Raw genomic sequence first — 27,247 nt, 5'->3', positions numbered from 1 at the left:
AATCTGTGTATCGTTTAAAAGCACTCATGATGATTTAACAGGGACGTAGCTAGGGCGAGTAAAACCCAAAAAAATCGATGAATTCATAACAAAAGTATTAGAGTGAAAATAAACACTTTTACAAGTTGTATGCAATAAACTTTAACGAAGTGAAAGAACAAACATAATTCATTAATCCAAAAGAATTGATGAAATCCATATGAGAAAGTTGCCGATAATTTCTGTTTTGGAAAATTGTGCAGAAAACTTTTAATTTAATGAAGTATAATCAAGATGTGGATACGAACTGTAGAAAAAAACCGGTATCTTCAAATTTGAGATGATGTAGCTCATTGAAGACATTGAATTAGCTTCACGTTTGGATGTTCTAAAAGCTATACATGCTTATTAACTATCCGTAAGCGTATCCAAATATCGAGATTTAGGACAGTCCAAACACAAATTTGGCGATTCTTTTAATAGAATATGAAGCTGCTTCCTAACTAAACTTCGATGACATAATTTTAGAATTTGCTACCAATCAAAACTGGGAACATAAGTTTTCAATTCTCGTCTACTATTGTCCATTATATTATTAAAGCTTTAAGTTAAGCTATTATTAAATTATTAAGCTCTGTCATACCAGTTCAATTACAGTACATTACGCAAATAGCCTTTCGGTTATATTTCAATTTTTTCTTAAGGGACTAGTACCGGTTATAAGGGTAAAAAGTAACGATTAATTGAATTTTTTTCTCGTTTTCTTTATCATGATTTCAAAAAAACTTTTTGTTTATTATTTTTTGATAACAAATTAATTTTTTCTTCTTCAACATAATTTTTTAAAGGCTCCCACTGCGCCGAGACAATCTCGAATTTGGTAAAAATGAAACAAAAAATTCGAAAAGCTCTTTAAAGAGGAAGGTAGTTTTTATCGTAGTTTATCAACTTTTAATGAAAAAATTGGAAAAACAAAACGAAATGGCGCTTGCAAAAAATGTAAAAAGAATTTTCTGGTAAATTCCAACAAATCAAATAAAAGGCAGAAAGAATTTAAAAAATCTGTCGATTGGTTACAAGTAATAACTCGGAGCGCTGATTCGCTGGAAAAAATTTTGATAGGATGAGGGTTTATTGGAGTGGGTCCTGATATAGGAATTGCTGCTCTGCAGGATTGGGATTATGGTAGAGCGCAGATTATGAACTTTTTTTGAAAGTAGAAATTTGAAACATGTGAAAAAAATTAATTTTTCGAAAATTATGACCGAAACGAATCCCTTAAGCGAATTGACTTTTTCAAGGTCGTTAAATTGGCAGCTATGTTACCTAAATATTCGATTAAAACTTTCGACAAGTACGAAAAGCTCAACATTTTGCACCTAAAATTGCAAAAATATCCCCCCTTTTACCTAGAGGGACCAGTACAATTCGCCAAGTGCGCCGTATACCCTAACTACGTCCCTGTAATTTAATTGCGATATTTTTTTGCTCAATTATGTAACTGAAATATACAATAACGAATTATTATGTAAATATTGATATCTGAGGTGTATATTTATCTAATGGTGTGAAGTTGACTTGATCAATTTTCACTTTCGAAATATTCGCCAACTTTTTTATTTGTTTCTTCAAATATTTAAAAAATCTCTTTACGCGTGTCCAAACAGAAGGAAGAGTAATACTGTTAAACAAGTAATTATACTATTTGTAACCGATACATTCGAACTATTCGATTTGCTTTCTCGCGTTTCTCCCATTGTGGAATTTTGTTCTTCGTCTACTTTCTTCTCACTCGATTGCAAATTATCGGCTTGCTTGTTATTTATCGATTCCGGAGAAGCTATTGGAACGACCTAAAATTAAAAAAACAAAAAAGAAATTACATAAAATTCGTTTTTAAATTACAATTTATATTACTTCTTGTGTAGTCGTCGTGAGCTTCGTTGTGGTACTTATGGTGGTAGTGGTGGTAGTCGAAGTTGTTGTTGTTGTAGGAACAAGAGAATTATTATGTAAATAATAGGCGGGTGTGTATTCGGCTATAATTTCCATCATTTTGTTTTCTCTTTTAGTATCTCGTATAATTATTTCCCTTTTTTCGCCGTCTTTATAATTTTGGACAATTGTCGCCGTGTACGGTATTTCCAATTCGGTGTAGTTACCGAGAAGCGTCACATTGACAGCGGTACCGGCTTCCAAAAACCTTGAAAATTCAAAATTATCCAAAATAAATTATATCGTATGAAGAGGATTTAATCTCACCTTTCCACCGGAACTAATTCAACTTGAGGCGCTACGTAATGCAAAGCCCAAGATCCGTTGATTTGATTACCAGAAGGTAAATTAACTTTTAGAGGCAATCCCGTTAAAAGTCCATGTCCTTTTCCCCAAAATAGATTGTAATCGTAACTGTAATTGATGACGGATTCGACTCTTTGAAAAGTATTTTCTTCGTTTTTTAATATCGCGTGTCCCAATACTTGTTGTTTCTTGGGATGGTGTTTGTTAATCCGGGCGAATTTGATATTTTTCAATTCGTAAGATATGGGTTCGGTTTCGATAAGAAGTTCACCATCTTCGTATGGAATTTCTATGTTATTTTGATCTACGACGTAAAACATACCTAAATTTTCAGACGGCGTGAATTTACCTATATAATGCGATAAAGAACCTGAAAAAAATTCATAATATTCACTATTAATACTTTGATATAACGAAACAGATCGATATTTCACTATAAAATATTATTACCTTCCTTATCGTGGCTATTGGCGGCTCTTCTTGCAACAAAACTCCTCAAAACATTTTCACCGTTGGTAACAGCTCCTTGTGAAATAAGCGTGTATTTATCTTTATGAACCCAACTCAATTTGGCGCTGTCTTCTATACTTATCAATACATCAAATTCCTTATAATCGGTAACTTTCCCATAAAGTGAAACTACACAAACATTTTTAGTGGGTCTCAATTGACCCGATACCCAAACGCTATTAATTTTGGCACGACAGACGTAAACTGGTCGTTTCGTTAGATCGTCCTCTCCTGTTTCATTTTCGGATAGTTCAGCTTCGTTATTTTTAGGTTCTGAAGAAAAATAATGATAGAATCAATTTTTGTACGCAGTCACATTACATTTTGCCTAAATAGACGTTTTTATTTGATAATACCACTCGTAGAATTACTATAAACAATAAAAAATAAGACAATCACAACTAAAAAAAAAAACATACGAAATACATTACAGTCCCAATATTATCATAAAATCATTACTTCTTTATATAATTCGTTCTCAGTTGTATAAAAAGTGCGAAATGAACGGCTCATCATTGTTCGAGACGTTAAATGACACGTCTTGGATTTATTGAAATCCAAACAGAGTGTTGGTTGTGTTTGGAACTAAAATCTTGTTCACTTTGTGTTTCCGAAGCGTTTTTATATTCTGATTATCCTTTTGAGATTCTGGCATTCATCATAACTGCATGTTTTGCATCTCATTGACTGAGTTCAAAGGAGTAAAAGCATTAAAATGATCTTTGCAACATAACAAACATTTCATTCTTGTTTTCTAATGTCTCTGAACTTTCCTTCTAATAGTGTTTTTACACTCAGGTACAATACAATACCGATAGAACGATCTTTTTAAATGACTTTTATCGATATTATAACCTATAAAGTAACCGTCCACTTAAAGTAAACAAATATTTGACGTGGCAATTGACATCTTTCAAAGCGCGCGAAAAATAACGGCGTTCAAAATAATTCAAATTTTACCAAATTTAATTACGATTTTAAACGTTATTTTGATTTTTTTGGCAGGAATATATATTTTTTATTTATTTATAGCTATCTAAAGAGTGAATTTAAATTATAAAAAAATACTTGCATATTCCGTATTCCTTACAGTATTACAAACAAAAATTTCATTTTTCTATTTAGATTCACTTTTGATATAATGAAATAGTTGAATTCGTTTGGAAGGAACAAATTACAGTGTGTTTAGTATAATTGTTAGATTTGGTATTTTTATTTGTCGTTACTTAATAACTTGTAGGGAAATTCGAAATTCTCGCTTAAGGCAGTTTCGTTTTAAAACGGTTGCATAACTAATAGGAAGAATACTTTTATGACTTTCTCTTCAACTAAATTTACTTGTACGGAACATAAAACGTCCGTATTTTACTATTTTTTTCTAGTAATTACGAGGAAACTCGCTTTTATTTATATACTATTCTGTTTATTTGTATTACTACACAGTTTTTAACTGTATATAGTTAATTATTGTATGGAACGAAAAGTACAACAAATTTAAGTAACACACTTTGCACACTTGATTACAATTCAATTAACTATGTTTCAAGGTCGATCCTATAATTATAATTTCACTTCGTTTGAAAAAAATAAACTGATTTTATTATGTGGAATTTTTGTTTGATTCAATTTCTATTACTATACACTAATATTAATAAAAAAAAAACCGTAAATAAAAACATAAAATGACTCAAAAATCAGTAGCTTTAAACATCATCAATATAAATATAAATAGTATAAAGTAATAATCAATTCACTTATGTTATTTCTATTATTGTTTGAATTTATTTTGTGACATAATATTATAATTTCAATTTATTTTATTTACACAACTGTACAAAATGTTTACTAAAACTGCAATAATAATAATAATAATGTTAGTAATAAAAAAAATTACGTAATCGGAATCAGAAAGTTTTTGTTAATGTGAATCTATGACCGTTTGGCAACACCGCGAATAAATTGTTGTAAATATGCATCAGGGAAATTACACCGTAACGTAGACGGTCGGTTGGTAGCACCGATTCACGTTTGACAGTTGACTTTCGAAATATTATTTTAATTAAAAAGTTTGCTTAATCGGATTTTCAATTTACACCACAAAAATTGCGTACCGCTATAAATAATTTACCTCTTTAGAGAGTGACACATAATAATTGTCTTGTCCATATTTCATTACCATATTTACTTTGTTTAAAAACTTATTTATTGTAAATAATATCTTAAAATTGAAATAACCTCACGCATGACCGAATAATACAACGTCCCATCGGTTGTCAAAACGAAACTAGTATTCAGGGGCACCAACCCACTACACAAAATTACCAAACATTGTCGAATACCGAAACAGAGAAACTATTTTTACGAGAAATGAAATTCTTAACGGTTTTTTTTTTCATTTGATTCATAAACCTACTTGTTTATTTAATGACAGTAAAGCCCAATTTAAATTACACTCTTAGATGTATAAAATTACCGTTATCTGTTACAAATTTCATTCTTCTATTTGTAAATCATCGACAGTGTACACTTTTTGCGGTATTTTTATGGAGTGAAACTAATTCCGAAACCGTTGTACAAACAATGAGTGTTTGACGAGTGTAACAATCTCGGCAGACGAAGAACCGGAAGAATCCAACGGTTTTTTTATATATATATATATATCAATGACAAGATATTCTCGCAAACAGAACCGTATCTAATAATAGTTCGTAAAGTGAATTGTAAAATTTGTCACGAAAGTTTTTCTATGTTATCGATTAATCACTATCGTACGTCAACGACAGCTGTCAAATTTCAAGTTCATCGCCTACTATAATCGAAATTTTATAAATTAACCTTCGTTGTCCGAAGACGATAAATTAATAGAAAACAATCGTCTTCAATAAATTAATAGATTATCTTCTGATTTTATATTTGAATAGTGACTCACCTTCAACAATTTGATATGCTGCTACGACGGCATTCCTTAAAGAAATTTTATCGTTGTACGGGATCCATTCTAACGTCGTCGACGTGATGAATTGTTCTAGATTTTCGGCAAGAATATGTACCGACGGTTCTGCTTTAACGAAAACAAACCAAAATGATGTTAACATCAACGTCCACTTGATATACTTCATGGTTCGGCTAGAATATAATAGAAAAGCAAAAATTCACTTCCAAATCGATACCATTTCAATAAATAATCATTTTTGTCATAAACATTAAATAAATAAATAAAAATTGAGTATGCTAGTACTACACGATGCGTCCGACGACGTACGACTGAACGTTGGGCGAAGGCTGGAATTTTACCTAAAGAAATAAAAACTTATGAATAGCATACAACAGATACTAAGTTTTTTAAACTGGATGATACCCCCGGCAAACACGCGGGTTTCGTTCCAACGTTAAAGCCGATTTTCCATGGCAAAACATTCGTCGAATGACAACACGATGCGTCTAACGTCGGACGTGTGGTACCGGCTTAAGTTTGGTCATTCTGAATCGATAATACACGTGGGGATTTTATTAATTATTACATACGATTAATAATAAAATGTTGAATCGATCGCTTTACGACATAATTTGTTAATTGGTTTTAATACGTATATAGGTAGAAGTTCAATTGAATTTATGAGTAATCTTTAAACATGATTTCCAATCAATTCTAGACGTATTATCACCAAATACTGTATATATAACGTTGTATTTAATGGAAAAAGGTTATTTACGAGTCGTTTTACGGATTTCTGGCTCTTAAAAATTCCTCAATCAATACAGAAATTGCGCGGATTTAAATATATCTATACGTAGTGAGAAATTGACGGTTTCTGGACACCCTGTATATGATTGGCGATTTGAATTTATAATTGTTGTCTTTGTATGAAACGTTTCTATTAAATTTATTTAGATAAATCGTGATTGAGTTTTATTTTGATCGATTTTTGTCTCGATACCTTGTCGACCCGTATATCAAAACTAATCATGATTGATACGTTCGTATTTAATTTGCATGTAAATGATCGTTAGAAAAACTTTGATGAATACGTGAATGAGGTGTGTCAGTTTATATGAATTCGTAGTTTATAATTATTGACTTATTATATTAAACATTTCGAGACGTCGGAAATGTAATTTCGTCCGAAACTAAATCACTTTCTTCAATATTCAGCTACAATTGATTCTAGAACAGTTAAATTTAAGAATGTCCGTGAAATAATTTTTAATTGGTAAGACAAAGGCCCATAAATCGTCGTTAAAACCTCATAACCGCTTTTAACTTGTCTTTTCATTTCCCATACGTCTAACAGTTATTCATTTTATGTTTGTATTTTATGAAATTAACAAATATAAAATATTAAAAACGTCGTGGGAGTTTTTATTCAAAAGTACAGGCAGTATTATCAGTTTCTTTACGCCCACTATATCTCTTCGTTCATTTCCTTTTAGTTTTCCACCGGGTTCCGTCTTCTTCTTGTATTTTACACACGCAACCACGCATTTAAAAACAGATTTACCTCTGCGCAAGTTCAAGTTCGTTATTTTGGTCGACCTACACCACTTGGCCCACTCTTTTCATTTGCATTCGGTTATTTAATTTTTAAAAACATTCCATAAACAGAAAAAAATATATATATATATATATATATTCTCTGGAAATAGAAATTTTCGAATTATAATCGAAATGTCCCAAGAAAACAAATTATTTAACAAAATTAACTACAAATTATAAGAAAATAAAAGTATTATAATGATATACTTTCATGTAAACACGGTGAAAATGTAAAATTGAAAATGGATTATACGATTCTTATAACTATTAGCAGCATAACGATATATTTGTAACGATTTACGTATGAATTTGTTATGCAAATGACTTTTTAGTATCTTTATATCGTTGTTTCCATCTCTAATTTCTATAATAACCAATTATTATTTCTTCGGAAATCAGTTCATTGATAATAATTACTGACCTAACCCTATAAAATTGATTTTGATATAATGATCGAGAATTACTTGTTACCGAGAACATAGAAAAACAACTTTTTTGTCGGATAGTAACCGTGCTTAGCAACGAAATAATTTTTATTTTAAAAAAGCAGTAGGAGTCTAGAGATGGGAGTGTTATTTTGTTAATAATTACTGAACTACTTAAATATTGTTACTAAATATATATATATACATAATAAATAAATACAATTATTTGATTCCAAAACAACTTCTGGTGTTTATTTAGTGATTTTTTTCTATCGGTTGGTAAAACTGCCTATCAACAAAACGAATTAAACATATTTCAAAGTGATAATAGTGTTGAATATCGTGAAGGTCACCTTGGAAGTATTGGATTGGCGTGACCGAGATTTTATAGAATTTCAGTCGCTATCACATTTCATAACTTTAAAAATATTTCAATATTCGTGGTAATTTTATTTGAACCAACTTGGAAATGACGTGATTCAATCTATAAAATCCTTAGAACGTATAAGTTTCAATCCATCAAAAAACCGTCCCTTGTACGGCGACGTTTCTGCGCAATAGAAATTACGTGTTCCAACCGTTCAGTTACAGTTATTTGGACGATTCTGTTTTGCGTTCCAAATATCATTAAAAAAAACGCTTTTAAGAACGCGGTCGAGACTAGCATGTTGGAACGAACTTTTAAATAACCTCAAGGACACAAACGTCAAAACGAAACAACATTTGGAGACCGCTACGTATTTGTAGTGTATCAAAAAAGAATCATAAATATACGAAATACTGGTTTTAAAATAACTTATTCTCCAGTGTAACTGTTCTTTCATTTTTTTTATACAGAAATGTTCCGTATTTCAAGTGAGGTATATGTCAAGGTATGATTGCTGTTAATAGAAACTGACAAGCCGCAAAATCGGAATTAATTACGAGGTGCAGCGTAAACGTAAAGAATTTCAACGATATAAATGTAAAAATGGAAATAAGAATTAATAATTTATTTTAATACTAAATGCGGTTACATATTTAAGCGTCTAGTTATTTCTTATGTATGTATACGGGTTTATACGTATTGCCTTAACAGTATTCCTACTCCCACGGTATAAAGGCGAACGCGTAGACAATAAAAATTAAAGCGAAATAGATTTTCCATTTACAATTACAATCACGCGGATTGATATAGTATGTAAACCACGAACCCCATTTAATAATAGATTTATTCCACAGAGTGATTCATTTTATTTATTTGAATTTGTTTATTGTGATTATATAAATGGTTTTACTTATTAAATATTACGAATTTGGATTTTAATTTATAGAAATATATTATTCTCTCATATTTTACTCTATAGAAGAATTCAAAATGGCCACCATTAGCCTTGATAACGTTTTCGGGAAGATCGTATTTAAAATCACTTTACCAAAAAAATATTGTTACGTACTTGACCCAAAAATATTCTACCGATAACAGAAAGTTTCTTTCAGTCACATGTAGATATCAACGACAAACGTTTCTATACGAAAAAAAAGTAGAAATATCACGTAATGAGAAGAAGAAATAGAATGTTGTAGAACACAATACTTTTTAGTTTGAATTTAATTTACTGCTAGTTTATTTTTATAAACATTTCATCGCCGCCCTGTATAAACTGCTCGGTATGCGATATGCTAATGTATAATAATTAGAGATTGTTCTGCACACAAATTTACATTTGTAATTTTTTCAACGTGATCCTCATTGTAATAATAACAGGAAGATTTACGATCAGCAAATTCAGACACGGTACATTATTTTCATGAATGAGTAACACCTTTAACAATGCACCATTGAAGCGATTTTTTTTATTAAAATTGCGGGTATCGACGTAATATTTAATACGAATACATTGATTTAACTTTTTTGTAATAAGACGATAAAAGCCCAATAGCCGAATTTGTATTAAACCGGATTACAACTTAAATATTATTTTATTATTAACAAAAACTTAAAACCGTTCGCACGCAAAAGTCTAGTAGATTATCTCGAAAAAACTTTCATCGTATTTGTTGACCTTTAATTTCAAACCAGATAATGGTATATATACATGTAATAGAAAAATATAAAAACAGTACGGAGACGAAAACAATAAACAAACGATGGAATTTCTATGATTTCTACGTTTGTGATATAATTAAATAGAATAAAAAGTTATACAGTGTCTACCAATGAGTAGATATACTAAACGGGTACGACCACTAGAGTATTGGGAAAACAATGAGTCCGAAAGAGACAGATAACGAAATCAATGAGTGGGAGAAGGAGAGCGTGACGTCATAGCGACGCAAGGTCTCGTTACGTCACAGAATGCAGCGCCATTATTAATACACGTAGTGCCATCTGTTCGTTAATAGCCCATATATGTAAGAGCCACATGGCTGCGCCATTTTTATTCCAATAGTCCGCCATTTTTCAGTTTCCTGTGAAATTAAAGACATTTAATAATCATTGGACATAATTTTCGACAAATATTATGGCGTCATCGACACAGCACAGGAAGAAAATGTTTTAAACATTTTTAAAAATCCGATCATTTTGGCTAGAATTGTATGATTATTCCTTCGAAATTAGATTTTTAACGACGACGTTAAATTTATGGTTGGATAATAACAGAAATTTATTGCCTCGTTATACAATTTGGTGACATTTCTGTTTAAATTTATTTATAAACACTACATGTTATTATTATTCGAAATGACGTGATATATAACGAATTAAGATATTTCTAACGAATACATAAAAATATTTATTTCAATTGATTTAATACGACAAATTGTGCGCGGTTAAGAAAAAAGTCCCCTCGTAAGCATTAAAATTTCCCGTGAATTTCAAAAATCGATACAAAACAACACACACGTTATAATCAGTAGCAATTCTACTGAATACACATCTTTCTTTTTTTTTTCCCTACCGTCTAAACTTTAGACGTTTCACATTATTTTCAAAAACAACCGATTTTGTAGCGTGCAGACGACGGCATTTCCCTTATATTAACTTTTCTCCCTATTTTCTAACAACTATATTAAGTGCTATCGAGGGTAAAGTCTTTACGTTTTGGTCTTGAAATATGAAATGTTTATAAGAAATGTTTACGTGTATACAGAAATAAACGAATGTGATATTAAAAAAATTAAATCACGCAATTACTAGATCAAGCTTTTTGTATATCGTCGATTTTAACCTCAAAGAAGTCCTTCCACCCTTGGATCTAGCGATACGATCCATGTGGACAAAGAACTTTAGGTCGGATCAATTAGCCATGCAAAAATCTGGACGCAGGCTACAGGTTAATGCCCAATCATTTCGATGGGCATCGACCAAATGACTTCCAAGACCGTTAACAACAAGGTTTCGAAAAATGGAACCACCCGGTCTACAGACGGCTCCAGGAAATATACCTTGGTCGCAAAATAAGGGAATCTTATCAATCTACGCTACGGGAAGAGGTGTTCTCTAGGTTAAAGCTGGAGTCCATCCTTGGTGTAACTAAAAAGGATCGACAACGATGGATGGAGACACCAGACAAAGGCACGCATGTTAGTTTCACACCAAACATCAGCTCCAAAGTTATCTGTGAACGTCAAGCAACACTTGGTTAAGCCTCACAACTTGCCTAATGATTACAAAGGGTTAAAGTAGTGCCTCATCGACTCACTGTGAACCTCAAAGAATACTCAATGTCAATATAGTTTCCCTCGTATCGATTGTATTTATTATTAGTACGTCGTCGTCCGTCCAAAAAGATAAATATTTGAACAACGTTTTTCTAACTATATGACAACTTTCAATAATTCTTTCTTATGGGATGTTATAGTCGGTCACGTGAACGATATATGTATACGTAAGTAGTTCAGGAGGAATCTTAATGATGTAACAACTGGTAATATAGATTGTAAACGAGGCTATTTCGACAATATCTTTTCTCACCGGATAAGACTCATTCGACACATCCTTCAAAAGTATTTCGAATCACTAGAAACGATTTAGATATATACATATATATATATTTTCTCTCTCTCTCTCTCTCTCTCAAGATCATTTATAACAAACTGTAGATAAAATTTAAATAATAAAACTTATCAATTAGGATGATCCATCATCATCATCAAATTAATAATGTCGTAAATTTATTTATAGTATACGCATAGTTCTTAATACAATGCGGTCACTAATAATTAAGTGACATTGAGAGAGTCAGTGAAATCACCATAAATATAAATCCTTGACGTAAATTCATTTTTTATTAGGTAGTCTCCGGTGGGCAATTTTATTTTTTCAAATTTATAATGATGTAACTATGTAAATAGGTATTATTTACGCAATTGAAACAAATTAATCGGGAAAAATTTATAAATAGACGAATATGTTTTCGAAAAAAAAACGCGTTATTAAAAAATATGATCCTTTATTAACGTACTCGAGCATCTAAACTAATTCAACAATGCGATGTTTATCTTCAACGAGAGCCGTTCTTTATTTTCGACTTTATATCTACGTTGATCTACGGTTTTTTAACAAAAAAAAAAATGTAGAGAAAGTTTCAAGGATAACATATTATTTCATCCAATCCACAAACCAGTTATAAAAGTACATTGTAACGTGTAGTATTTGAAAAGATAATTACGATAGAAACTTTACTTTTATATAGTTCGAGGTAATTCTTCTATTCTAAAGGTCGTAAAATAATTGCCAAATTTTATGAACAAAATCAAGATTTGAAGAAATCGTAAAGGATTAATCGCTTTTTAAGTAAGGGAATAGCCAACCTCTGGCAAACCAAAATCTCTGGCAATAACAACCATCTAGATCATTCTAGACTTGGGATTAACAGATCAGCTGTAAGCATTGGATTCTCCAATCCCTCAGCAATAGATCCTTCGAGTTTCAGTGTATACGATACCCAAATATTCATACATACAAGTCATTATTGTCAGAAAGGCGAGGAATTAAATCAGAGGTGTATTTCGAAAAACACAAAAAATAAACTAGGTATGGTCAGCGATACATTCTCGTGGTTTTTCTTCGAGAAACATTGCATTTCATAAAGAAAAAGCATCCCATACAGGAAACCCCAGAGTTGACAAAGGGACCAAGCCTGGGTATCCCAACCTTGCCATTGATCGCCAACTCAGGCTCGGGCAAAGGTTGATTGACCCAGCCTTGGCCATACCAATGATAATTCAAGCTCGGGCCATCGTTATCACTCCAGAGTGTGGCTTAGAAGCTTGACCCAGAGTTCTACATGGTTGGACCAAGCTTGTGCCCTTGGAACTTTCCTCTATGAGATCCTGAAGGAAAATTTGTATGTATGGCAACCGTTCGTTACGCAAAGGACGTTGTAGAAGCTTTTGCAGAGTTGAATATTCCGTTTATTCAGAAATTTAGGAATGTGTTTTAACTGAAGACCATTATACGAGCTTTCTGGCAAAATTGAAACGGATCACGTGAATTAAAATAATTTTGAACAAATTCCAGATTCAACAGTACATAACTGTTTATATAGATTGTGTAAAATAAAAAGGAAAAGTCAATTAAAACGAATTAATTGAAAATGAAATAAGACTTACTAAAAGAAAAATCTAGAGTTTTTTTTAATCGAATCCATCGACTAGTTCGATTCGGTTTTTTTTTTACTTAAAACGAGGTTTTGGCTTCGAAATAATCGATTTTCTAACGTTTTTCGAACCAAAGTTAATTCGTCGGAATGAACAACGAGAATTGGCGATACCACGAATCACGATTCGAAAACGAAGAAAGGCAATTAAAAGTGTATAGTAACGGTAGATTCGAATTTTTTTTTCTTCTTTTAATCATCGCTACTTTAGAAACAAAATAAAATCAAACAGGTATTTGTACGATTAGATCGAACTATAAGAAATATCAGTACCTAATAGTGCTGCAAGTAAATCAGAATCAAATCACGAATCTTTACGCTTTGCTGATAAATACCATTACCCTAATTGTAAAGAATTCCGATAATATACTTTGTTACGGTTATAAATAATTGGATACATATATAATATGTATCTATATTTATAGCATCCGGATGATCAATCTTGATATTGGGCCGACGAAGATTTAAACAAATATTTGTATATTTTATATCTGGAAATTATGTGTTTGCATCGATGGGATGATGAAGACTAAATTTCGTAGGTGGTCTTTAGCACATCTCACTAAATCCTGGATATCCTTGCGGTCAAATAATGTGTGTCCCATTTCGGTAGATCTTCAAAAACCGCTTAGTTATTTTAAATATGAAATCTACTTTCGAATATGAGACTTGTATATTTATGATTATAGAAGCTTAAATGGATCCAAACGGCAAATATAAAACGAATAAATTAAAAAAAAAAACGTTTCGTACAATTAAATAAAATTGTTTGCTCGCCCTTATACGAAGTGCTTTGACTCTTAAACGCGTTAATTGTTACCAAGACCAAACTGACGAGATGTTCATTAGTCTTATTCATACGATTCAACTTTGTTGTCGCCGTTTTATCATGACCAGACAAATTCTATATACACACACACATCTAAAAAGAAATAGAAAGAGAAAAAAATGTTTTATCGACAAAAATTCACAATTTTATAAGTATGTTATATAGGGTTGTTAAAGATCGTAGGATCAACTCCATTTGCAAATGAACTGGTACCTGTGAACCTTCAAAATTGAATGGATCGTCGAAAATTTTGGATTTCATTTCATTCATTTTGTGAAAAAGTCTTTAAAACGATCGTTGAAGTTGATAATATTCATCCAATTTTTTTTGGTTCACTGTGCCCGACGATTTTAAATGAAGGAAATGATTCAAAATTTGATTTTTTACCTGATTGGCCTGTAACTTTATTCATATCTAGTCTAAAAGCTCTAAAAAACACGATTCATCTTTCTGTGACCCATTGCGATAGCGGGCCTTATTGATACGGCCCGGGGGACCGAAAACGGCCCTCGGGCCCTCGTACTTTTAACGTGACTGGGTTAAAATCTTATTTGTTATATATGCGAGACGTTTTCATGTCGAGAAACGTTCTCATTTTACGATGTTTTCGTGTCGTTCGGAATGAAATGTGACGATGTACATAAATGAATAAGGGCAAGATTGTATTCTATTCAAATTACGATCGATAATAAATTGTTAATGCAGGCTTTCTGTCGTCGATATCCTAGACACCGATTACGTTTTTATGAAAGTGCAAGACTGAGTCAGATTTTATTTATTATTTGTTAACGTAATTACTTTATTATGCATAAGAATAACACGAGCGTAATAATATATGTATATTTTTCTATTTAAATACGAAATTTTTTTTTTTCATCAAACAACTATATGTCAATACTAATAATAAAAAAAAAAGAAATGCTACTTTTAAATGTAGACAAAATCTTGATTAATTTAATTGACCTTTTTTAAGAATGAAATTTTGAAATTCTCTATTGAATATTAGTCCGGTGAAATTAGACCAAAAAATAATTGTGAAGCTATATAAATTCCCATTAAGCTGAAAATCAGTAAAATTGTTTAAAATATAATTAAAAATAAAATTTGAATGTTTCCCATCATTATAAGCAAAACGGTGAGTTTTATCATAAAAATACCTTAGACGAAAATTGTAGACCATAAAATTATCTACAAAAAACGTATCAATACTTTTTTTCCCAAGAGCAACCGTTTCTGAGATATAATGATTCAAAAAGTTCTCGTATTTAATGATTTCACCAATATATTACATATATCTGGAACATTATAACTTTTACAACTTTTTGAAACGTTATATCTCAGAAACGGTGTCTCGTAGGAAAAAAAGTATTGATACGTTTTTTGTAGATAATTTTATGATCTACAATTTTCGTCTAAGGTATTTTTATGATAAAACTCACCGTTTTGCTGATAATCGCGAAAAACTCGTTTGACCTTTGACCTGGAATAAATTTTTGTCCATACACGGAAATGATGGGGAACATTCAAATTTTATGTTCAATTTTACTGATTTTCAGCTTGACGGGAATTTATATAACTTCGAATGTCTAAATTGACCTCTTTTGAAATAATTTTCCTCGACTAAATGAGAAAATCTTACTTTTGAAAGTCCGCTTCTTGTTTTTTCACTAATATTTATAATTAAATCAAATCAAATGATAGTGAAGCGATGTATTTGTTTAACGAATTGTATATTTTGATGAAACTCGACGTGTTTTATGCCTTCGTGGTTAATTGACTAAAACTAAATATACGTTTCGCTCTGACATCATCGACACGATCAAACAACTAAGATATAGTGATTCTATTTGCATAATATTAAAAAAAAAACAACATCGAACAAGTGGATAAAGAATAGTCCGTCGCACCTAAAAAATTGCGCAAAGCCATAAAAATATCTATCAAACAATGGACGAAAGGAAAAATTTTTCCATACAATCGTTACATACAAATAATAATAAAATTTTTAAATATATGACATGAAGATTTTGATTGAACGAACAGAGACGACATAAATTTTACATGAATAAAACGTTTTGAGTTGATTGAAAAAGGTCTGTACCCCGAAATGAAGATAGTTTAAACAGACCTTAAGGTACGAACGATTCAAGGGCGTTGGCATAGCAACGATTCTATTGAAAATAGATTCAGTAGCGTAGATTCACTTTATTATTCATAAAAAAGTGAAAATAATAGAATTAATAATTTTACAAATAAAGATTACGGACAATAATTTGGAGGTACACGCCGTTATTGTTTATTAGTGAGAAGAATCAAACATGGCGAAATTGTAGCCGATAATGTAGAGATCCTCATCATTTTCGTTTAATTTTCACTAAAAGAACGCCCCTGACGTTCTTCCGTATGCACCGAGGATTAACTTTTCCATCCCCAAATCATGGGGAGAGCAATACCTTTACTAGGGATTTTCTTTTCCGCTCGGATATAGTAATAAAATCAAAATGCATGCAATTGAAGTGAAGGAAAAGAGGGCAGGACCGGATCGAAATCTGTTTCTACGCCGATGCACGTGTCATCAAAATGGATCCCTTGGGCGAAATTAGAACGACGGGAACACGTACCGTTATTTGAGAAATGGTGATGAATAAATGTTTGTTTGTGTGCTGAAAGGAATATACAAAATTGTCGATAATACGAGTAAACGTACAGAGTGGAAATAGAATTGTTATAAAAATTGTGATAATTATTATTTTCTATGGTATATTTATAGCGTTCATCTTCTATAAAATAACCTGTTCTCACCAATACAACGACCTTTAGAACAAATATTATTTCGTAACAGTTTCAATTCTCTTCGAAAAACTTGCCGGTATAAAAAAATCTTATTCTAATTTATTATCAAATAACATTTGCATAAATAAAATTACATAACGTCATAAATATTTTTTGATCCTCTCGAGTTAAGCTAGATTTCGTTTCTTAAAAATCATTCCGATAAAAATCGAAATCGACCTTCACTTTATCACGTAATGTTTTCAGAAAAAAAATGGCAACACCGACGTGAATTTGTCAAATGTGACGTCACCACCATAAAGTTTGACGTTTTTGGGTTTTTGAGTCGCCATTTTGGTGAAAAAATCGCCAGAAGATTATCCAATTATGTTTTTATTTGTTTGAAATCTTGAGTAGCAACCCTCATAAATATATTAATCAATTCGAAAACAAAACAATTTTCGTACGTTATTTCTTTTTATATGAAATCTGGCAACGTTGCGAGCAAATAATACGACACACGTATAGGTTAAAATTATGAACGGATTATGATAATTGATTTCGTTTTTAAATTGAAAAGTATTAATTAATATTAAAAAATATTAACCCGAACAGAATTAAACGCAAACCAATTTCGTTGCATAATAACAATCAAGCGACAAAAGGGAATATTATTGTTATAACCTTGGACTAAATAAAAATATTCAAATGTAGATTAGCTAATATGAAATATTTCTAGTAAAACCATCGCGCGTCAACGGAATTTTTAGTAGACAAACAATAACTTGAAATATCTTTTAAAATAAAACTTTACTGATTAAATTTTAGTTAAATAATGTATTTTTTCTTTATCCCTGTAAAGACCTATTTGCGAGCCACTGTATAAATCAACCTTGACCATGAACCATTCTCGAATTGCAATCTTGTGGGAAATAACGTACCCGTACTACTTAATCGTCTTATTCGACTAATTACATTCCGATTACGGTCAAAATTCATTATAGTCACAATTCGAATAAGGAAATTGATACGTCTAAACATTGCGTTATAACGTGTTTCAGTTTTTATAAAGAATTTGTCAGACGGACCTTATTTGTAATTAGATATTGTTAGAAACGTATTATTTCCTGTTTTTCTTTTATTCTAAACAAGAATATTCACGATGAAATATGAGTTTATACATTTTAAACTTTTGTTTGTTTGCTTTTTCAATATTTCTCGACTATAACAAAAGAGGTTATGTATGTGAATCGACTGAAGATGATGGGTCAATGGAAATGTGGCAAAAGTCTCGAAGAAACACTGAACTAACAACTCTGCTATACAAATTCTTCTCCTCGCAGATTGGAAATTTGATCGGGTTCAATTCAAACTGTTTTCAACCGACGTATGGACTGAAGCTATGGAGACGTATCGAAAGCTTTCAACAGATTTCGGCATGTCGATCTACTAAATAAATTGAGTTCGTACTGTTTGTCGTCGGCTGGTCTAGTAGTTTTCTTAAAGACCGATCGATGGACATACCTCAGGAAGGTTTAAGTTCAACACTGGGACGCGCACGTCGTCGTTCAAATACCGATTTTACAAACATTCTGAAGCGGAGTGAAATTAATCCGATTGACTTTATTGCAAAGCAAAGATCCAGGCTGTTTGGTTTCGCCTTTTGGATGAAGTTGGGTGCAATATTAATATCATTAATAAAATTAACCAACCTCGAATTCGATGATTGTTATAGAAGGACAACCTCTATATTGATCAAAAGTTTATCATGTATTGGAATCGTTCGAAACACCACCGATTCGAGTAGTATTGGTAATAATCGCGGATATTTTGTTGCCGTTTGGAACAATGAGCTAAACCTCCTTTAATGATACACACGCATCGTTTTTATCATAATGGCGATCGTGAATCTGTCACGAAACAGAGAAGTTAAACATAAATAACGACCATTTCTGTTAAAATACCATTAACCACGTTTTCTAGTTAAATAAGGAAATGTTTAACCTAGTTGAAAGATGAACACACTCAATTCAAGACTAGTTAGTTATAGGACGACCTATAAAACGCATCGTTTAGATATTTATCACAATAACAAAACAGTTTATTATACAGTTTGTCCACGAAGTTGGCGGCATATGGGACGTAACTTTTTTATTATCAATTTTACGAAAAAAAGTTATTTATTATAAAAAATTCTGCGTGGTTCAAAACCTAAAATTCGATCATCAGATGTTAAATTTTTTCAGTCGTATACGAGGTTTGTCGAAAAATGTAATTTCGGATCTAGAGTAAACGATATCGAAAATTGTTGTAAAGAAAAGATGTTTAGAATTAAAAATAGCTTTCAAATATTCAAAATTGTTCATTTACATTAAACAAATATTTTTTTTCTACATTTTTTCTGCGATTACGTTGGAAATTTAAGTTTGCACTTTAATGCATAATTAATCTAGGATGCACCGGCATAAACAATTTTAAATATTTGAAAGATATTTTTAATTCTAAACATCTTTTCTTTATAACAATATTCGATGTTGTCAAAAAGAAAGGTACTTTACACATTTTTTGACAAACCTCGTATACGACTGAAAAAATTCAACATCCGATGATTGAATTTTAGGTTTTGGACCACGCAAAACTTTTTATAAAGAATAACTTTTTTTCATAAAATCGATAATAACAAAGGATTCCATATGTCGTCAACTTGCGTGGACACACTGTATATATATATACGAGGACTTTTCCAAACAAAAACATATGTTTTTGTGTGAAAATATAGTGTATAAGGATACAGTACAATCTTACGTCCCTACATTTCACCAATATATAAACCTCGTACACATTTTATTTGTTGTTTGCAAAAAAAGCGAAAATAATTTTTTTTTAAAAAAAAAGGAAGCAAAAAATGTGATGACGTATAAACAAGTTTATTCAATATCTAGTTCAGTTCAGCGAAATATACTTTGTATACATCATTTTTTAGCTGCCCAAATTTTCAAAAACTTATTTAAACTCGTGGTTTCTGTATTTTGATAAATAATTAATAAAAGTGAATAAGCTGTATACAACAGGCAATTTATTATCTACACATATATTAAAAATCAAAATATAGATTGTATTTATTAATAAATACAAAGTTTTACGATTGTGATAACTTATTTCAATGTTAGAGCCTCATTTACGATTTACATAAAACATAATATCAAGGTGACTGGGGCATTAGGTACAATCCGAAACCCCGTTATTGTCAAATGTTTACCCTAACGGACACAACCTTCCTTAACGTTCATATATTATATATCCATGTTTACAATCATCTTATAATTTAGACTAATTGCGAGGTACAATTTGATGACCTTCTGACACCGCAGATAACGTTAATTTATTACATTCGATCATTAGTCATTTTTAAAAATATCTTTCTTATAAATTCGTACGTTATTAAAAAATAATGATTATTTTTCTGAAACATAACCTACCTTTTAGATCTTCTAATACGTTTTAATATCCTTCCATAGACGAGAAAACTTATCACTAATAAAATATTATTAGATATCTCACTAGTAACACACACAAAAATAATTTTATTATATTTCAATAAATTATTATAACGAAAAGACTTTTCCTTCTTATTTTATGTTAGATATGAGGGGGTTGAGATACACTATCGATTCAAAGATCCAACAGTGCGGATAAAGAACAACTGCTGAACTAATGGCGGGACGACTCCAATGCGTTTCGCCGGTTGTGAATTAAAGCGGCGTTGCCAAGTTTACTGTTACTGTTATAACCCTAAATTTTCACAATAAATTTCTTAGAACTTTTGATATATTCTCAATTCTGTTTTAAAATTAGTTTTCTTTTTAATAATTTTTGTTTGATTGATAAAAAAATGACGTTTCCACTTAATTTCAGTCTTTATCAAAATTAGTTAAGTCGAAACGTCGAAATTTTTTATTAATCTAACAAAAATTATTAAGAAAAAACTAATATTAAAACATAATTAACCTAAAATGAAGAAAATAAAGAAGCATTAATTTTTACGATATAATTATATTTCCTTGAATTAGGAATAACGGCAATAAAATGAAATATTCTGGTTTTAGATGTTCGATAATCTAGTTCGCATTTAAGAAAATAATTTATCTACAGATACCGATATTTGTAATCAAATATCTTGTATAATATTGTTTAATCAATTTAGACCAATTCAAACCACTAATTAATCTCTTTATAATGTCTCTTACTCGTCAATTACTTTTTAATTTGAATCGGAACGCGTTGAACATTAGTTACATCTTACGGAGCGTGGCAACAGCGCATTACATAAAACATGAACCGAGAACATAGTGACCGGGCATTGTAAGGAAGTGGGGTATATTTCGTTGATCCGGATTGGAGCCCGGAAAAAGTGACGACGTCATCGCGTCACGACGAAGAACTATCGTTGCTGCTCCGGTCGATTCATCGACGCTGATAGTCGAGACGCTCAAGGACATAACCAAGGGAGAAAAATTCAAAACACGAAACGTATCAAATATAATATTTCTATAAAGTTTTATCGTTGGTTATAGTGATTGTTTTGTGACATATATAATACGATTGTTTAATGAATAAAACATTCGTTTTAATTAACATAACATCGCTAATCGTTGTAATCTTCTACGAGTCAGTCAGGTGTGTTAAGCTCAGGTTCAATACTACGTTTTATCGCGGTGCAAGCGATATGCAATGTACCTCGAAATAATATTGAGGGCAATGTGGGTATTAGCGTATTCAAAATTTTCGTTTTTAATAAATTACAATTGGAATTTTTTTACTTTTACGTACATTCGATGGGAATGAACTTTATGCAGATATTTCAAGTATAATCAGTGGCGTACCAACTACCAGAAATAGGCGTTTTTAAATGACGAAACCATAAAATCACGATCGCTTAATATCCTTGCTAAACAACAAGGTATTTGAGGAATACCCATTAATAAAATCTGTAATTCATAGTTAATTACTTGTTTACGTTCGATTTCTATATCTAAAAAAATTCTCAAGGGAATTATAGTTTTTAGTTAGAGTGCTAAATCGTAGTTGTAGGTGGCTGTGAAGCCGTTAAGCACGTAGGCCTTCAGATAGGCTCGTCGTGTTCCATTTGACACTTGACATTTGACACATCTAACCAAAACTCGATCAGGCGCTTTGGCTTAAACCTTTGGAGTGGCAAAAACTAGTTTTTTTTTACTTTCTACGAGCGTCACTGTGAATGTTTAGTATACAAAATGTCCCGTTAAAATAAATAGAAAATAATTCTTCGTTTTTGATACCATAAATCACAAATAAGTAAATAACTATTTTAAACATCAACTATTGAAAATCAATCAATTGAAAATATCGTAATTTTAATGATAAAAGGGTGAAAATAATACGGAATCATTTAATATCTAAAGGGCATTGTGAAGAAACTGGTTTTTTTTTCGAAAAAGTGGCAAATCTCTAATAGAATAAAAACAAAGTTTTCGGAACAAAATTCTCAATAACTTGAGACGACACTTTTGAGGTTAGTAGCGAGAGAACTCAAAGAAAAAAAACCAAATTTGTTAGGGACAAATCGGACGCAGTTCAAATAGGTTTAAGATCAGAAGGAAAATACTACTCCGAAGAAGGTTTCCAGGATAAAAAAAGTTTTGTTTATACGCCAAGCAAAAGTCGGTACCAAAAAATAAGAGTAGAAAAACGCAAATACGTATCCCAGTCAAAACTATATTCGTGCTGCAAAGGAAAATGGAAATCTAATTGTTTCCGAAAATGTGACAAAAAACCACCCAGATTATAATAAATAACCAATAAAAACTACATATTTCGATGTACCCTAAGGAATATGGAATTCTGTTTGGACCGCAGCTTTAATATGTTATATTTTTTATCTTTCGCTTCGAATTGACTGAGTTGCGATGAAAAACACAAAGGAAAATACCAAACTCGAAGTGTAGCATTATATTTTCGATGCGTATCGCTTAAGACGTTTACTTAAACGTTTATTTAGTCTGAACGCGGGTTGCCGACCCTGATTATATAAACAAGATTCACTGCAAATGCCAAACGCAAACCTTTCGCTAAAGGTCAAAATTATTTGTTGATAATAATTTACGAACAGACACCTTTTTGCTTTGAAATCATAAATTTTTCATTGTCTTTAATTAATTTATCTTTGACGTAGGAAAAAAAGTGGGTATTATACGCAACCCCTACAACAATGTCCAAATAAATGATCAAAATCGAAATCCGCCAAGTTCGTCTCGAGAAATTTTCTTCTGAAAAACTATCACAAATAGACCAACCATGAGGAATTATTAATTTTTTTTACCATTTTTACTTTATAACAAAGATATTATATATGATAGAGATCCCCAGTTTCACAAATATGTAGAAAAATTGAAAATCAGTTGGACTTGGGGGGATTTAAAACAAAAATATGCTTAAGCTGTAAAGGTGTTGAGGTATAAAAGCTAAACTAACATTAATTTTCCATCAAACAGTATCTGTATCAATTTTCTCATCGACAATAATGTTTTCATTGTTGATACCTTCTTGATTTTCCAAATTCTCGATAAAATTTTAGTGTCTCGTTATTCCTCCACCCTTGTCTAGAATATTTTGTTAGTAGTTACGCAACATCCTTTATTTTTGCAGCTTCAAGGTTAAATCCTTCGTTGATACATTTGGACTCTTGTCAAACACTTTAAACTTTGGTTTTGTGACGGATTTCGCTTGACAAGTTTCACTTCTATAAAAGACTTCATCCTCGACCAGAACGTTATTTTTTTTCTTGTTCTTTTGTAGCATAATCCTTTTTGATGAACTGAACTTGAAGTACCACAAACAATTTTTAAGAATCAGACTTCCGGTCTTTAACCAGGACGGTGACTCCAACCCGATGAACGGTTCCACGTTTCCACATAACTTCTTCATATTCTTCTAGTTCTTCTCTTTCAAATCTTTCTCAAACAATCCGAAATAGAAGTAAGCAACTCTGATCTCAAAATACAGTAGGATGTGGCGGGTATTTGTTACAAAATAACAGTTGTACTGAAATCTATCAAATTCAGTTTCGAAAAAATACGGCTTTGGCGGTTTTTGATTCTAAGCACGTCAAACGTTGAATGTTACGTCGAAACAAAAGCTAAAATCATATGATGCGTCATTAATTTTAGATTTATAGATTCCAGAAAAGAATGTAGGTTAAAATTTTGATTTCATCTAGACCTTGATTTTACCGTTATTCTTCAACTGGTTTTACCAATGCGTAAACAACATTCTTGCAACAATGACTTATTTTTCCACGAACTTGATACTATTTAAATTCACGGTACAATATCAATTATTACTATTGTAATACCTCGAATATCCGTTGACCTTTTAAATTACGTCCAGACTTAAATTTCATCTTTATTTTTTTGTTTCGTCTGAAAGGAAACACGTCTTTATATTGTTTCAAAATATTTCTATTTGAGGGGGTATATTTCCTATATGTGTATAAATGGCGAATAATTGACGGAAACTTTGGGAATTTTTTTCCCAAAAACTATTTAATATTTTTATTTGAAATTTGGACATATGCTCACAAATAATATAAATAATTAAAAAACTGAAACTACTTTACGACAATCATTTTTTTTTTCGTATTTGAAACAAAAAAATCAAATTTGTTTTGATATTGTCACATCGAAATCTCGTCCATAAACTAAATTCAACATTATATAAATGTTTTGCAAAAAAAACGGCAGTCTTTTGAACAAATTTTGAAAAAAGAAATCAAAATTATAGTAAAAAAATAGTTGAACAAATTTTTTTCGCAAAATCTTTTTAGTTCACGGATTAGATAATTAAATTTCCTTCAAAATGCGACCAAAACTCGCTGAATGATTCATGGCGCAAAATGGGAAAATTGAAAAAAAAAACTGTTTTCGACAAAAAACGCGTTTAAAGTTTGCGATACATTAAAATAAGTTTTGACTTTAGACTTACGTGTAACATAATTTTTTTTTCAGTTAGTCGGCTATTCCTTGAGCATAAAGACCTCAAAAGCTTCATTTTCTTCGGCTAATTTTCTTCTTTTCGCAGTCCGTGTAACTTTCGGTTCGAGCATCCTGCCGCTTTACGCACACTTTGTCTACGATCTTTGAACTTTGAAACCATCCGTCGAAAGCCACACTCGAGATGTAAGCGGTAATTTCAACAGTTTTTGGGCCACTGTGCAAACGCCAAAGAACGGAATTGAAACTTGAAACTATCATTGGCGTTTTGTGTGTAACCGCCCAAACACCCAGTAAACAAATCGTCCTTTGACCCTTGACCCTACTCGACGGGGGTCTTTTGTATCGGAGCGTGTACCTGCCTACCTGCTCAGCGCGACTTTTACAAAAATAGCGATAAAATCAATGCCGCTCCGAATTTTACTCTAAAATTTTCACAACATATTTTTGAAACGTTATTGTTTCGAATTATACACAAAAAAAAATCGATTTTTTGTGCCATCTACACCAGGATACCCCCTTAAGTAATTATAAATAATATAAGAAAAATAAAAAACCATCGTGTGTGTTTTTGTTTTTGGAAAAAGTTTATTATTATAACAAAATGTTTTGTTTTCTTCGTATGAATCAGGTTTTATTAGGGTCATCGCATCGAGCCAAACGGGGGCCTAATAGCAATAATAATAACGAATCTTTAAGATAAATTATGCGCAACAAAGTGGAAAACGATTCACGATTTTATTATTGGTTTTTTTTTTCATTCTCTAAACGCGAGATGTAAATGGATATACCTATAAGTTTTGTCCGTCATTCCGTTATTTCTAACAGAACAAAACATTTATATACAGATCCGTAATATCATCATCATCATCATCAATCGTTTTATCACATTACAGATTTCTGTACTTTTCTTATTTAATACAATCAAAATCTCAATCTCAAACACATTTCAAGAATGAAAAATATCACGAGACAAATACATTTTCAAAGAAGTACTTCGAGTTTAGTGTTGAAAAGCTTCGTCCGAAATTTTAGGGGTTATTTTCTCGATAAATTTACGTGTTGAAACTTTATATTTATTGTGGGCAGTGTCGAGGTTACTAAGATTTATAAATAGAGCCAATAGGAAGACGACAATTGTACGTTAATTCAAATCGCCGTCACTTGTTACTTTTACAAAACACTTAACTAGATCGTCTATTTAAGCTTAATGATTTGTATGTATTTATTTTTACTCTTAGTATTCAGTACTGTTGTCTAATCATTTAGATGCATTCTTTGTTGTTAAATGATGAAGAAATGATACTTGTTTTGATTAACAATCGTAGGATTTTAATCAATTTTCCATTCCGGTTGGAGTACCTTAACCGCGTTGTCCGTAGTAGGAAACCGCAATTTATTTTTGATCTACGGAAATAAAAAGAAATCATCTAGCGATAAACGGAGACTGTGTAGCAGATGACTCATCAATTCGATGTATCGACTGTTCAAAAACGGTTTCCTTTGAACTGTTATTTGACAGCGCGCATTGTCTTCTACGATTAGTTCCCCGATATTTTCGAACACTTCCGACAAACAAATAGTGGTGTACCATTCAGAATTGACAGATCTACGATGGTGTCATATTCAGTTATTCCGAAAAAACTTGTTGGTTGGATTTGGCTCGTTTTGAAAGACCCATACAATCGATGATAGTTTAGTTTAAGGTTCATCTACATAGATCCACGATTCGTCCGTCGCCTGTCACCGCCATTAAAAACGTCATATGTCAATGTCAGATTTCACAGATATTCACATTCAGTGTTGCCATATCTCAAAACGTGATTGGCATCATTATCCTCGGACTTATTTCGATGTCATTTATTATTTTTTTATTTATGGAAAATAGGTATGGAAGCGTTAGTAACGTGCATAGCTTATTGGGAAGATGCGTTATCGGCTTATAGAAATAACATAGATGATGGCACGACTAATTTGCCCGTCTTAGGGCCAGAAGAAACGGCTTTTTGTAAAGATCTTCAGCAACTCTTGGAGTACGCCATCGAATTGCAGGAGAACTCGGAGATGCTTTTCTTGGACGAAATGTCGATATTGTTCAGATCGGAAAGTGGAAATAAGGATACAGCTCCGGGTAAAGATGTAAATTTATCGGAGGGAGAAAGTTTCGCTTCGGCGCAAGATATGGTAAGTAATATTCAATTTTTATTTTACCTTAATAATTATAT

At 31.5% G+C, this 27,247-nt stretch overlaps 2 protein-coding genes across 2 annotated transcripts in view; one reads left to right on the top strand and one right to left on the bottom strand.

Moving 5' to 3' along the window:
* The window catches only part of LOC130453048 (mitoguardin), a 32,186-nt gene that overhangs the window by 2,980 nt on the left and 1,959 nt on the right, over positions 1-27,247 (top strand). Inside the window, exon 4 of the mRNA XM_056792640.1 lies at positions 26,911-27,206. Coding sequence (XP_056648618.1) covers positions 26,911-27,206 — 296 coding nt within the window. The remainder of the gene's footprint in view (positions 1-26,910; positions 27,207-27,247) is intronic.
* Positions 1,285-20,711, bottom strand: LOC130453049 (protein unzipped). The gene is made up of 6 exons (XM_056792641.1): positions 20,475-20,711; positions 5,720-5,916; positions 2,731-3,063; positions 2,242-2,650; positions 1,897-2,182; positions 1,285-1,832 (listed from the first exon to the last, which is right to left on the bottom strand). The coding sequence occupies exons 2-6, from the start codon at positions 5,907-5,909 to the stop codon at positions 1,629-1,631; spliced, it is 1,422 nt and encodes a 473-aa protein (XP_056648619.1). The 5' UTR covers positions 5,910-5,916; positions 20,475-20,711; the 3' UTR covers positions 1,285-1,628.

This window comes from Diorhabda sublineata, chromosome 2 (genome assembly GCF_026230105.1).
Source record: "Diorhabda sublineata isolate icDioSubl1.1 chromosome 2, icDioSubl1.1, whole genome shotgun sequence".
NCBI classification, from domain to species: domain Eukaryota; kingdom Metazoa; phylum Arthropoda; class Insecta; order Coleoptera; family Chrysomelidae; genus Diorhabda; species Diorhabda sublineata.
This window is presented reverse-complemented; position numbering and strand designations above follow the sequence as displayed.